The sequence below is a fragment of the Erythrolamprus reginae genome, chromosome 10 (genome assembly GCF_031021105.1).
Source record: "Erythrolamprus reginae isolate rEryReg1 chromosome 10, rEryReg1.hap1, whole genome shotgun sequence".
Taxonomy (NCBI): Eukaryota; Metazoa; Chordata; class Lepidosauria; order Squamata; family Dipsadidae; genus Erythrolamprus; species Erythrolamprus reginae.
Window position 1 is genome coordinate 3,482,712 of NC_091959.1, and position 13,158 is coordinate 3,495,869.

Here is a 13,158-nt window from a genome sequence, read left to right on the forward strand (position 1 = left end):
TTTTCAATTACAAGGTTCAGTTACAGTGCTACCCCACCTTCAGGATTACCCAAGACAGGCCACTAGATGGCAGTGCTTCCCCCCACCAAAATATCAAATCCATCTGGTTGTTTGTTTGTTTATTTATTTATTTATCATTTAGATTTGTATGCCGCCCCTCTCCGCAGACTCGGGGCGGCTCACAACAGAATAAAACAATTCATGACAAATCTAAATTATACTTTAAATTATTTTAAAAAACCCATTTACTAAGCAAACATACATAAAAACATACCATGCATAAATTGTATATGCCCGGGGGAGATGTCTCAGTTCCCCCATGCTTGATGACAAAGGTGGGTTTTAAGGAGCTTACAAAAGGCAAGGAGAGCAGGGGCAGTTGTAATCTCTGGGGGGAGTTGGTTCCAGAGAGTCGGGGCCGCCACAGAGAAGGCTCTTCCCCTGGGGCCCGCCAACCGACATTGTTTAGTTGATGGGACCAGGAGAAGGCCCACTCTATGGGACCTAGTCGGTCGGTGGGATTCATGCGGCAGTAGGCGGTCTCGGAGATATTCTGGTCCAATGCCATGAAGGGCTTTAAAGGTCATAACCAACCGGAAATTGATCGGCAACCAATGCAGACTGCGGAGTGTTGGTGAAACATGGACATACCTAGGGAAGCCCATGACTGCTCTCGCAATGTTGCAAATTTGGGCCAAGACTCCCTTTAAAAAGCAGGGAGGAATGATTAAAAATAACAATAAATTAGAGTAAAGCAATATTTAAATGGGTTGAGAGCTTCGTTTCACAATTTTGCGGTCTTCTTCATAATTTTTGTGGATTTCAACTCCAAGAATTCTGGGAGTTGAAATCCACGCAAGTTAAAATTGCTGAAATTTAGAAACGCAACGCAATGGGTGGATAGAATTAGCGGGATTCTCTTGTACGGTCTCTGGGTTTGTAATTTTGGGGTCTTCCTCTTCCTTCCCCTCTCCCTTAATCTACAATTAAGTAGACACAAAAAGCCCCGCCTTGTGAGAACCTAAACAATTAAAACACATGGGGTTTTTTTTTTTAATTCTTCTATGTGCAATGTTAAACGCCAGCCTTACTTCCTGTGACAGAAACAGAATTGCCCACAGAACAATTAAAACATCTGGAGGAGGAAGACGAGCAGGAATTCCAAAAAGCAAAGTTTGAAATCTCCATCCGGGGGGGGGGGGGGTGTTTCCTCACCCGGGACATTTTCCCTCTGGCCTGACGGATTCGCTGAATTGAAGGAAATGACACCAGCATGGATGTTCTCTGACGGATGCGCTCAAGAGGCGGGCATGCCCCAAATGCTGCAACCTGCTCTGGGGCTCACATACAGGTAGTGCTTCTCACTTTACAATTTCTGCTGTAGAATGCTTGGCTGCATAGCTAGAGGTATAACAAGCAGGAAGAGGGAGATTGAGTTCCTGCTGGCGAGACCCCATTTGGAAGCCAAATTTGTAAACCAGAAAGCAAGATTTATATTTTCAGAATGAAATTAAACTTGAAGGGCCTCTGGGTTTGTTTGTTTTTTTTAATGTACGTTGTTTTGGATTTTCTGGAGGGGTGTCAAATGAGTGTCTTCTTTATTTGGAAATAGATCATGAGTTCAAGTCCCACCTTGGGCATGAAAGCCATTGCTGAGTGACTTTGGGCCAGTCCCCCCCCCCCCCTCTCTCAGCCCAATCCAGGGTTGGTTTGTTTGTGTTGGGGAAAATAAGAGGAGGGAGGAGTATTCGGAGAGGGGCGGCATACAAATCTAAGTACGTAATAAATAAATAAATTAGGTATATTTGTCACTTTGAGTTACTTGTGCAGTAATAAAAATGGGATTAACATCTATATTAAAAAAATCTATCAATAAAAAAACAACCAATTGGAAATGAGGAATTGGAATAAGTGTCAATGGTTGTTATCACACAGAAGCAGCTAAATGAAACAGAGCAACAATGCAATTTTCCAATCTGAAGCCCTTTATGCGTTTTGGATTTTAATTTTCAGCTTTTTCTCTCCAGCCTGGGGAAATCTGAAAACCTCTGTTCTAGAAAAACCAGAAGGCATCAGGCTGGCAAAGGTCTGGAGTGGATAAAAGCAGGCTCAGCAAGTCACGAGTGTAAGGCAGAATCTCTACACGGCATCACCTTGAGGCTCGACTACTGTAATGCTCTCTACATGGGGCGACCTTTGAAAAGTGTTGGGAAACTTCAGATCGTGCAGAATGCAGCTGTGAGAGCAATCATGGGCTTTCCCAAATATGCCCATGTTACACCAACACTCCGCAGTCTGCATTGGTTGCCAATCAGTTTCCAATCACAATTCAAAGTGTTGGTTATGACCTATAAAGCCCTTCATGGCACCGGACCAGACTATCTCAGGGACCGCCTTCTGCTGCACGAATCCCAGCGACCAGTTAGGTCCCACAGAGTGCGTCTCCTCCGGGTCCTGTCAACTAAAGAATGTCGCTTGGCGGGACCCAGGGGAAGAGCCTTCTCTGTGGCGGCCCCGGCCCTTTGGAACCATTTCCCCCCAAAGATTAGAATTGCCCCCACCCTCCTTGCCTTTCGTAAGCTGCTTAAAACGTCAGGCATGGGGGAATTGAGACCCTCTTACCCCTAGGCCTTTACAATTCTATGCATGGTATGTATGTATGTATGTATGTTTGGTTTTTTTATATTAATGGGCTTTTAATTATTTCTAACATCAGACTACTATTGTACACTGCTTTATTGTTGCTGTTAGCCGCCCCGAGTCTCCGGAGAGGGGCGGCATACAAATCCAATAAATAAATAAATAACCCCTTGCAGCTTACCTGTATGATTATACCTGTATAACACCTAGCTTTCACTGCTGCAAAACTGCTTAGTAGTTAATGGAGAAAAATTTACTTTCCTGCTACTTAGAAAACAGGCACCAAAGAAATAGGCATGCCCTTTTTCCACATCATTTATTTCTGAAGCATCATCACATTTTACCAGAGAAGAGGGAGGATAGGTAACAACACACACCCTTCCAGACACATTCAGAGAAACCTTTGCGCGTTTTCTGGTTTTGAGAGAGAGAGAAAGAGATTGGAGTAAGATTCCTGCATACACTGAACTAAGTAGCATGCTACAAAACAAAAAATAAGCTGGACTACAATGCACGTGAAGAAGATCTTGTATTTTTAACGTTGGTCCTCTTCCCTCCAAGCTGGTCGGTCTTCTCACCAAAGGAAAGCCCAGAGATTTTGTCTTGGGCCACACAAGACTGAGATGAAGGAGCTTAAAGAGGCAGGGAAGAAGAATTCTTGAGGAAGAACCACTTCCGATCTTAGTTTTTGTTGGCAGCGAAAAAATACAACAATGTTGACTCGAATGAGAACGGAGCATAGCCATTGCGTTTGTTCAATGCAGTCAGTCCATGGCTGGCGGATAAACGATAAGGGATGGAGGACCGGGCGGACAAGCTGGGCCATTATCGCAGGTTCTCAAAAACGAGCTTTTAAGGAAAGAACTGGAGTTTATCTCCAAATTTTTGCCTTTTATTTCTTGGCTTAATTCCAGACCATGGGTCTTCTTTCGGACTTCTCTCTCTCCCTTTAAGAGTAAAAAAAACAACAACACCTAGAAACTGCAGAGAAAACAGAAGAAGAGGAGAAAGGTGGATTAGAAGGTGGACTGGAGTTTTGTGAAGGTATCATTGAAGAGTTAAGGCCAACCCAACTAAGCTCCATGAAGACATTGTGCCTTGAGAGAGAAGTTAGCCCTAGTAGTCACACTTGCTAGCAGATATGAACTGTTAACCCTGCTTTGAAAACTCCTGCACCATCTCCTAGATGGGAGGTCTCCAACCTTGGCAAATTGAAGAGTTGTGGACCTCAACTCCCAACTTTTAAGACTTGTGGACTTTAACTCTCAGAATTTCCATGCTGGCTGGGGAATTCTGCGACTTGAAATCCACAACTCTTAGGGTATATTTTTTGTTATTTGTTTCTCCGACCTGAAAAACATACATACATAAAAACACATGTACCCCAATACCTAATAATATGCTTATACAAAATTAACAACACATACAAAAACTTATTTTCATTTCATCCTTCATTATTCTGTCCTTCTAACAACCAAAGTTAAAAGATCTCTTATTAAAAAAAAGATAATAAAACATTCCAGATCTTATTGTTAATTCATCAATAATCGCTTCATCAATCTAACTTTGAAGTCACCTGCACCATCTCCTAGACCAGAGGTCTCCAACCTTGACAACTTTAAAGAGTTGTGCACCTCAACTCCCAACTTTTAAGAGTTGTGGACTTCAACTCCCAGAATTTCCATGCTGGCTGGGGAATTCTGGGAGTTGAAGTCCACAACTCTTAAAAGTTATCAGGGTTGGAATTCCCTACCCACCCACCCCGCTCTACACGTTCTCCTCCTTCACTTCTACTATCACCCGATCCCCACCCATTGGGAGCCAGGACCGTTAACAGTCTTGTTTGGGTTATTTTTTAGGTAGTGGTAACATGTCATCGATAAGGATGGGTGGGGTGGGGACTGTTTTTAATATACAGTAGTCCCTCGCTATACCGCGCTTCACCTACTGCGGCTTCACTTCATCGCGGGTTTCTGAGGAAGTCGATCGGCAGATTTAAACAGCCCGCCGAACTCGATCGGCAGGTTTTTCCAAAAAAAATATATATCTAAAATTGTAAATACTGTATTTAAATACTGTATCTAAAGTAAATACTGTGTGGGAAGGGTTTATAAACACTTAAAACAATGAAAACTTACCAAACAGTTACAATATAAATACTTAAATAATTACTATCAGTCGATAAATTCCCCATCGCGGATTTCACCTATCGCGGCCGGGTCTGGAACGTAACACCAGCGATAGGTGAGGGACTACTGTAGTGGGAACTATAGTTTTAATTAATTAGATTTGTATAGACATTGTTTTTTATTCTACCCTGTGAGCCATCCAGAGTCTTCGGAGAAGGGCGGCATACAAGAATAATAATAATAATAATAATAATAATAATAATAATAATAATAATAATAATAATAATAGAAACATAGAAACATAGAAGTCTGACGGCAGAAAAAGACCTCATGGTCCATCTAGTCTGCCCTTATACTATTTCCTGTATTTTATCTTACAATGGATATATGTTTATCCCAGGCATGTTTAAATTCAGTTACTGTGGATTTATCTACCACATCTGCTGGAAGTTTGTTCCAAGGATCTACTACTCTTTCAGTAAAATAATATTTTCTCATGTTACTTTTGATCTTTCCCCCAACTAACTTCAGATTGTGTCCCCTTGTTCTTGTGTTCACTTTCCTATTAAAAACACTTCCCTCCTGAACCTTATTTAACCCTTTAACGTATTTAAATGTTTCGATCATGTCCCCCCTTTTCCTTCTGTCCTCCAGACTATACAGATTGAGTTCATGAAGTCTTTCCTGATACGTTTTATGCTTAAGACCTTCCACCATTCTTGTAGCCCGTCTTTGGACCCGTTCAATTTTGTCAATATCTTTTTGTAGGTGAGGTCTCCAGAACTGGACACAGTATTCCAAATGGGGTCTCACCAGCGCTCTATATAAGGGGATCACAATCTCCCTCTTCCTGCTTGTTATACCTCTATTTATTATAATAATAATAATAAATAATAATAATAAATAATAATAAATAATAATAATAATAAAGTAAGGAAGCAAGAGAAGAGGTTGTTTGGGGACCTATTTTTGTGGTTGTCATTTCTAGTAGTAGTTGAAACCACTTTTTTCCCCCCAAGAAGGAAGACCTGCTTGCCTTTGGATGCCCCAAGGAATGTTCTTAAGTCTCCCAGGAGTCATCAATGGGGCGTCTGAAACCTTGGACAGGCCTCAGGAGAAACCAGGAAGGAAAACGTGTGGCCCGGAGCCTCGGCTGCCCATCCCGAGCCCGTCTAAACGGAACTTCACCAGAAGAGCCCTTCACTCCTCCACTCGAAACCGAACACCCTACGAAAGCAGACTATCAATCCTGGGTCTAGAAAGCCTAGAACTACATCGCCTAAAACACAATCTAAGTATTGCCCACAAGATCATATGCTGCAACGTTCTACCGGTCAATGACTATTTCAGCTTCAATCGCAACAACACAAGAGCACGCAACAGATTCAAGCTTAATATTAACCGCTCCAAACTTGACTGTAAAAAATATGACTTCAGCAACCGAGTTGTCGAAGCGTGGAACTCATTACCTGACCCAGTAGTGTCAACCCCTAACCCCCAACATTTCTCCCTTAGACTATCCACGATTGACCACTCCAGGTTCCTTAGAGGTCAGTAAGGGGCGTGCATAAGTGCACCAGTGTGCCTTCCGTCCCCTGTCCAATTGTCTCTCCTTATCTCATTTATCTTTTCTTCCTTTCAAATATGTTCACCTATACTTTTATATCTTTTCTTCTATTCTTTTCTTTATTTATATTATTACATATCTATTCTCTTCAATGTGTATTATGTATTGGACAAAATAAATAAATAAAATAAATAAAAACTGACACGTTCTGTCACAGCACAAATCCCTCAAGTCTGCCTTGGCAGCTTCCGGGCAGCATAGCCACCACCGTCGCCAGCATCCCCCTGCTTTGTCAAAAGGACAAGGCTACCAATTGGCTGTGGAAAAATCCCAGGCTGGCATCCACAAGCTTTTTCCCTTCGACAAAAGAGCAGCAGAAGTGCGGCTGACGCAGCATCCCTGCGGGGAGAGCGGGCTTGGCTTGCTTGTTCCATCTGGCTGCTCCCTGGAAGGACGGGCGAGAGGCTTTCCGCCAACGCCCGTCCAGGGATAATGGGCAGCGTGCAATTAACAGCACTCGGCGGAGATGACCAAAGGCTGGGCACAGAAAGGTTGGGCTCCTCTGGCTTCTCCAGCGCGGGTGGACCTGGACTGAAAAGGGCATTTTATTTCTTCCCACCACCCCACCCGGCCACCGACTGGCAATTCACAATGGAGAAGGCAGGAATTGAGCCGGATGGATGGAGAGGGAAGTTGGGAGGGGAGGGGAGGAGATGGAGCGGAGAGGAAAGGGGAAGAGAAGGGGGAGGGGAAGAAAGGAAATGGGAGGGGAAAAAGGGGAAGGAGAGGGGAGGGGAGGAAAGGAAATATGAGGGGAGGGGAGAGAAGGAAAGGAAATGGGAGGGGAAAAGGGGAAGGAAATGGGAGGGGGGGAGGGAAGGAAAGGAAAGGGGAGGGGGAAAGGGGAGGGGAGGAAAGGGAATATGAGGGGTGGGAAGGGAAAGAAAGGATTTAGACTTTTTAGATTTAATTGGATTTGTATGCCACCCCACTATGAGGACTCGGGGCAGTTCACTGCATGTACAGAAAAACAGGAAACAACAATAACAATCCAATTTATAACTTGAAAACAATCTTAAAATTCTAATTTTTCTAGAACGTACATTGTTTGGAATAAACATTACTGAAACTAAAGCATGGAGGGAGGATTGCTTCTCTGTGTGAAGCAGTGCTAAGAGTCCACACAGCTGCACATGGCTTTGTACCTTCTGGGCCCAGAGTTCCAGATGTCCTGACCAGGGACTAGAGACTCACCGAGTGATTAACGCTCAAGATGGTTTACCACCTCCCGGACGGTGGCTATCAGAGTCTTATTCTCCTGCGGGTTGGCCAGGATGAGGTGGTGCAGCCGGTTCATGTAGGAATCAATGGTGTCTAAGGTGGGGATGTCTCCGCTCCCTGGAAAACAGAAACAGAAGACCAGCCACTCGGCCACCGCCTTCCCAAGGAACGGAGGCGGCCTGCAGGCCAGCTAAGCAGCAGATACGGTGCCTAAAACACGATTTGAGTATTGCCCACAAGATCATATGCTGCAACGTCCTACTGGTCCATGACTACTTCAGCTTCAACCGCAACAACACAAGAGCACGCAACAGATTCAAACTTAATACGAACCGCTCCAAACTTGACTGTAAAAAATATGATTTCAACAATCGAGTTATGGAAGCGTGGAACTCATTGCCGGACTCAATTGTGTCAACCCCTAACCCCCATCACTTCTCCCTTAGACTCTCCACGATTGACCTCTCCAGGTTCCTAAGAGGCCAGTAAGGGGCGTACATAAGTGCACGGGTGGGCCTTTCGTCCCCTGTCCAATTGTCTTTCCTTTCTCTCACTTGTCATATATATTCTCTTCCTTTCATATATCCTCTCCCCTAAGTTCACTTTTACCCTTATATATATTACTACATCTCTATTTTTCTTCCTATGTATTTGTGTATTGGACAAATGAATAAATAAAAATAAAATTAATAAATAAATGAAGACCCAGATTGCTGGAGGCAAATATGCTGATTCTGTAAACTGCTTAGCGAGGGCTGTAAAGCACAATGAAGCGGTATATAAGTCTAAGGGCTATTCCTTCCTCCCTCCCTCCCTCTCCCTCCCCCTTCCCACCCAGTGGCTAGAATGCAGCATTGCAGGCTAACTCTGCCGGCTGCAAGTAGTTCAATTCTCACAGCTCAAAGTTGACTCAGCCTTCCGTCCGCATGAGGTCAGCAAAATGAAGACCCAGATTGTTGGGTAAGGGCGATTGTTCACCTGGTAAGGGGACCCCGGCAAAGCTACTGGCTAGAGCCTGTCGTAAGGTTTCCAAGTGCTGCTGCAACACGGTGTTGCGGCTGCGCTCGTGGATCACGTCCACCTCCAGCTTCTCCACCGCGGTCCTCATACTCTCCACGTGTTTCTGGAGGGCCGCGTTCCTTTCCTCAAACTCCATGTTGGACTTGCGGAGCTGGCGCAGCTCGGCTTCTCGCGCTGACAAGAGAGAAGGGTGTTAGGTAACCACGGTATCGAAAACTCAGGAGATTTGGCCCAAGCAAGGGAAAGGTTTGGTCCCACAGGTCATTCCCCTCGTTTCTCGTCTCTCGATCGCCCACGGAGCCACAGGATCGGTTCAAAGACAAGACAAGACAAAGGGATGAATCAAATTAAGAGTTGTCGTTATTAAGAAGGGAAAGATTTGCCCTCGCCAGTCTTTCTCTGACATCTGGGAGGAGGATGTTTATCTGTGTCTTGCCCGAGGGAGCCAGCGTTGTCCAAAGACACTTCCATGTTATCTTCCCACCAAAGTGGTACCTATTCATCTACTCACATTTGCATGGTTTCAAAACCGAAGGGAATTTCTGCAGAGCGACTGAGAAATGCCAACAGTTTCAAATGAAATAAATGGAACTATTTCATCTTAAACCAGGTTTCCCAACCTTGGCAACTTTATTTATTTATTTAATTTATTTATTAGATTTGTATGCCGCCCCTCTCCGTAGACTCTTTAAAGGTGGCTGGACTTCAACTCCCAGAATTCCCTGGCCAGCCAGTTGAAGTCCATTTATTTTAAACTTGTCAACATTGGGAAAGCCAGTCTTAAATTCTTCCTACTATCAGGAACAGTTGCAGAACCTCAATGATACAATCTAGAACAGGGTGGGGAACGACGGGCCCTTTATGACTTGCGGGCTTCAAATTCCTGGCTCAAGAATTCTGGGAGTTGAAGTCCACAAGTCATAAACGGGACACCGTTCCCCACCTGGACTACAAGCTTTATATCAAATTCTCCCAAGAAGTTCTCTTTCAGGTCTTCAAAAGGTAGAGGAAGAAGACTTGGGGTTTGGCTCAGATGAGTCATTTTTGAAATTCTATTGAGGATAAAATTACTTTTAAATTAATTTTAGCAAGCAATCAAGAACTTATTATAAGAAAATGTTCAGAGGTGGTCCTACATGCCCTTATCATTTGATTAGATTAAATGAAGGGTGGTTCCCCCCCCCCTAAGCTGTGTTGGAGGAGTTATAATCAAACAGTGACGTATTATCGACTTTGATCAAAGGGTTTCTAGGGAAACTGAGGGAGGGGAGGAGAATCACATAGTAGATTAATGCTAGTGTAATTTCGCTGCCCATCTTTCCTGGCAAAATGGCAAACATTAAAGATGCATATTTCATTTTTCATTTCATTTTATTGGATTTGTATGCCGCCCCTTTCCGTAGACTCGGGGCGGCTGGCAACAATGATAAAACAACATGTGACAATCCAATAATAATTAAAAAAACAACTAAAAACCCTTATTATAAAACCAAACATACACACAGACATACCATGCATAACTTGTAATGGCCTAGGGGGAAGGAATATCTCAACTCCCCCATGCCTGGCGGTATAAGTGAGTCTTGAGTAGTTTACGAAAGACAGGGAGGGTGGGGGCAGTTCTAATCTCCGGGGGGAGTTGGTTCCAGAGGGCCGGGGCCACCACAGAGAAGGCTCTTCCCCTGGGCTCCGCCAAATGACATTGTTTAGTCGACGGGACCCGGAGAAGGCCAACTCTGTGGGACCTTATCGGTTGCTGGGATTCGTGCGGTAGCAGGCGGTTCCGGAGGTAAAGTGAATACATTCCACGAAGGAACTTTTCCTGCAGTGAACTGAAGAAAATCTGTGCTTCCTGGATTTAAGAGTGTGTAATTCCTAGGCCTGCACAACTATCGTGTGAGCTCAGGAATTGGCGCAGCTGTTCTAAGAGAGACACGATGAGGGTGACACAAGACTTCTGGCAAATGCATTATCTTAATTCAGCTGTGGTTAGCTGCAAGATTTACTGTAATAAAGCAACAGAAAAAAACATGTCTTCCTTTTTAAAAAATGAAGTCATCTTATAGGTTTTAACCCAGGGGTGTCTCCAACCTTGGACTTCCATAAGTCTTAAAAGTTATCAAGGTTGGACACATACACGACCCCCGTTTAAACATTTGTGTGCTCTTGACCCAAGGGCAGTATTTCCTGGGCAGTTAACCTGTCTACTTCCACAGAGCTGCAAAGCCCGAACAAATATATATTTCCCTGGTCCTGAAAAGATATTGGCAGCATTGCTCTATCGCATGCCAAAACTTTGAGATCACACAAAATGTGAAGTGTACGTTTTATGTATGTTTTGTCTTTTAAAAAAAATTCGTTTAATAAATAAAAAAACTTTTTAATAATTTTTTTTAAAAAAGAGAATGTGAGTTTTCACTTCATTCTGCTCACCTTTACTGTGGTTTAAAAACTCCTCGGTAAATATTGGGATGTCGAACACTGATCTCTCCTTTGTATCCGGTTCCTTCTGCAACCAGACAAAGTTGCATCTTAAAAACTCACAATTTGAAATAACTCTGAAGACCATTAAGGACATTATGATAATTTACAGAATAAAAGAGTTGGAAGGGACCTTCTAAGGTCATCTAGTCCAACCCCCCACCCAAGCAGGAGACCCTACACCATTTCTGACAGGTGGCAGTCCAATGTCTTCTCAAAAGCCTCCAGTGATAATGCTCCCACAACTTATGAAGGCAACTTCTGTACCAGTGATTGATTGTTCTCACTGTCAGAACTTTTCCCCCCTTATTTCCAGGTTGAGTTTCTCCTTGTTCAGTTTCCATCCGTTGTTCCTTGTCTGGACAATAGCTTGACCCCTTCCTCCTTTCTGTGGCAGCCCCTCAAATACTGCTATTATGTCTCCCCTGGTCTTTCTCTTCACTAGAATAGCCATGCCCAGTTCCTGCAACCATTCGTTGTATGTTTTAGCTCCCAGTCCCCTAATTAACCTGGTGTATATATGTTTATATGCATATTTTTTTAAATTTACATTTTTCTACGTTTGTATAGCGTGTAATGGAGTGGGAGTGACCCTTTGAGAGCTGTATGCAATGAAATTTCATTTTAGTGTATGATGTTGTAGTATATGTTGTAAGCCGCCCTGAGTCCATGGAGAGAGGCGGCATATAAATCCAATTATTTATTTTATTTTATTTATTAGATTTGTATGCCGCCCCTCTCCGAAGACTCGGGGCGGCTCACAACAGCAATAAAAACAATATAACAGTGGAACAACTCTAATATTAAAAACATATAAAACCCTATCATTACTTAAAAACCAAACATAAAACAAAGTATAAAAAAGCCCGGGGGAAAAGTGTCTCAACTCCCCCATGCCGGGCGGTATAAGTGAGCCTTAAGTAATTTACGAAAGACAGGAAGGGTGGGGGCAGTTCTAATCTCCAGGGGGAGTTGGTTCCAGTGGGCGGGGGCTGCCACAGAGAAGGCTCTTCCCCTGGGGCCCGCCAAACGACATTATTTAGTCGATGGGACCTGGAGAAGGCCAACTCTGTGGGACCTAACTGGTCGCTGGGATTCGTGCGGTAGCAGGCGGTTCCGGAGGTAATGCAAGCCATCAATAATAATAATGATGATGTTTAATGTACATTTAAAGTGACAATAAAGTCATTCGAAGTCAAAATCTCCCTTCTAACACGCAGGTACTGAATGCACTCATCGCCAAAGAAAATACTTCCACAAATGTCCAGCTAGGTTACCCCAGCTGTGAAGATTGCAAACAGCCCCCTCTCCAGAGAATTGGAGACCCTATTCAAACAAACCCACCCGACACAGAGTTTTGAGGACAGAGTTGCTAACTAAATCAGGGACGAGGGGAAAAGACTGAACTACAAGCCCAAGTGTGCACAGGGTTCAGGAAAACAGCTTGACAAAACCCCCAAATATTTCTGTTTTTCCAATTCTCGGAATCTCCGGTCAGGAATCTTGGCTTGCGGAGCTGGCCCTGGCAATTCCTCTGTTACCTTTGCTGTAACAACCGCAGTCAAAACACAGTTGTGCAAGAAGGAAAGAGATTGGAAAGGACTTTTAAACAGCTAAAAGCACTCTGGCTGCCAGCGAGATGGATCAAGCAGGGGGTGAAGTCTTTTGTTTGGTTTGGACTCTGGCCTTTTTTTAGATTGAACACTTCAGGTTTTGAACGAAGCGTCCAATGTGACTGGGAGCCAAGCTAAGGGCTTTAAGACCCCGCAAGGGAGTTTTGGCAGCTCAATCTCAGGGCTTCACACGGGGTCTTGTAAGAGGGAGACAAGCTTCCATGCAACACTTCAAAGCTCTCGTAGTGTTGGTGGACTGAGTCACGCAAGGCAAGCCATTCATCGCCTCCTAACCAATGGAGGACGCAGCTAGAGACTGAGTCACAAGGGGAGGCTGAGCGAAAGGAAAAACAAGCCAACCCTTCCAAAATTAGAGGAAGTGGAAAACTTCCTGTCTGAGGTCCACAATCTGTCAATCATAACCATG

At 43.9% G+C, this 13,158-nt stretch overlaps 1 protein-coding gene across 4 annotated transcripts in view; it reads right to left on the bottom strand.

Annotated features, from left to right (window-relative positions):
* Nucleotides 1-2,942: 2,942 nt before the first annotated feature.
* Nucleotides 2,943-13,158, bottom strand: part of HMG20A (high mobility group 20A) — a 51,955-nt gene continuing 41,739 nt past the window's right edge. For all 4 annotated transcript variants that reach the window (XM_070762817.1, XM_070762816.1, XM_070762819.1 and 1 more), the window contains 4 exons: nucleotides 11,071-11,146; nucleotides 8,596-8,811; nucleotides 7,591-7,734; nucleotides 2,943-3,621 (listed from right to left, as the gene is read on the bottom strand). In XM_070762817.1, the coding sequence (XP_070618918.1) occupies nucleotides 7,598-7,734; nucleotides 8,596-8,811; nucleotides 11,071-11,146 (429 nt within the window). In that variant the 3' untranslated portion in view covers nucleotides 2,943-3,621; nucleotides 7,591-7,597. The remainder of the gene's footprint in view (nucleotides 3,622-7,590; nucleotides 7,735-8,595; nucleotides 8,812-11,070; nucleotides 11,147-13,158) is intronic.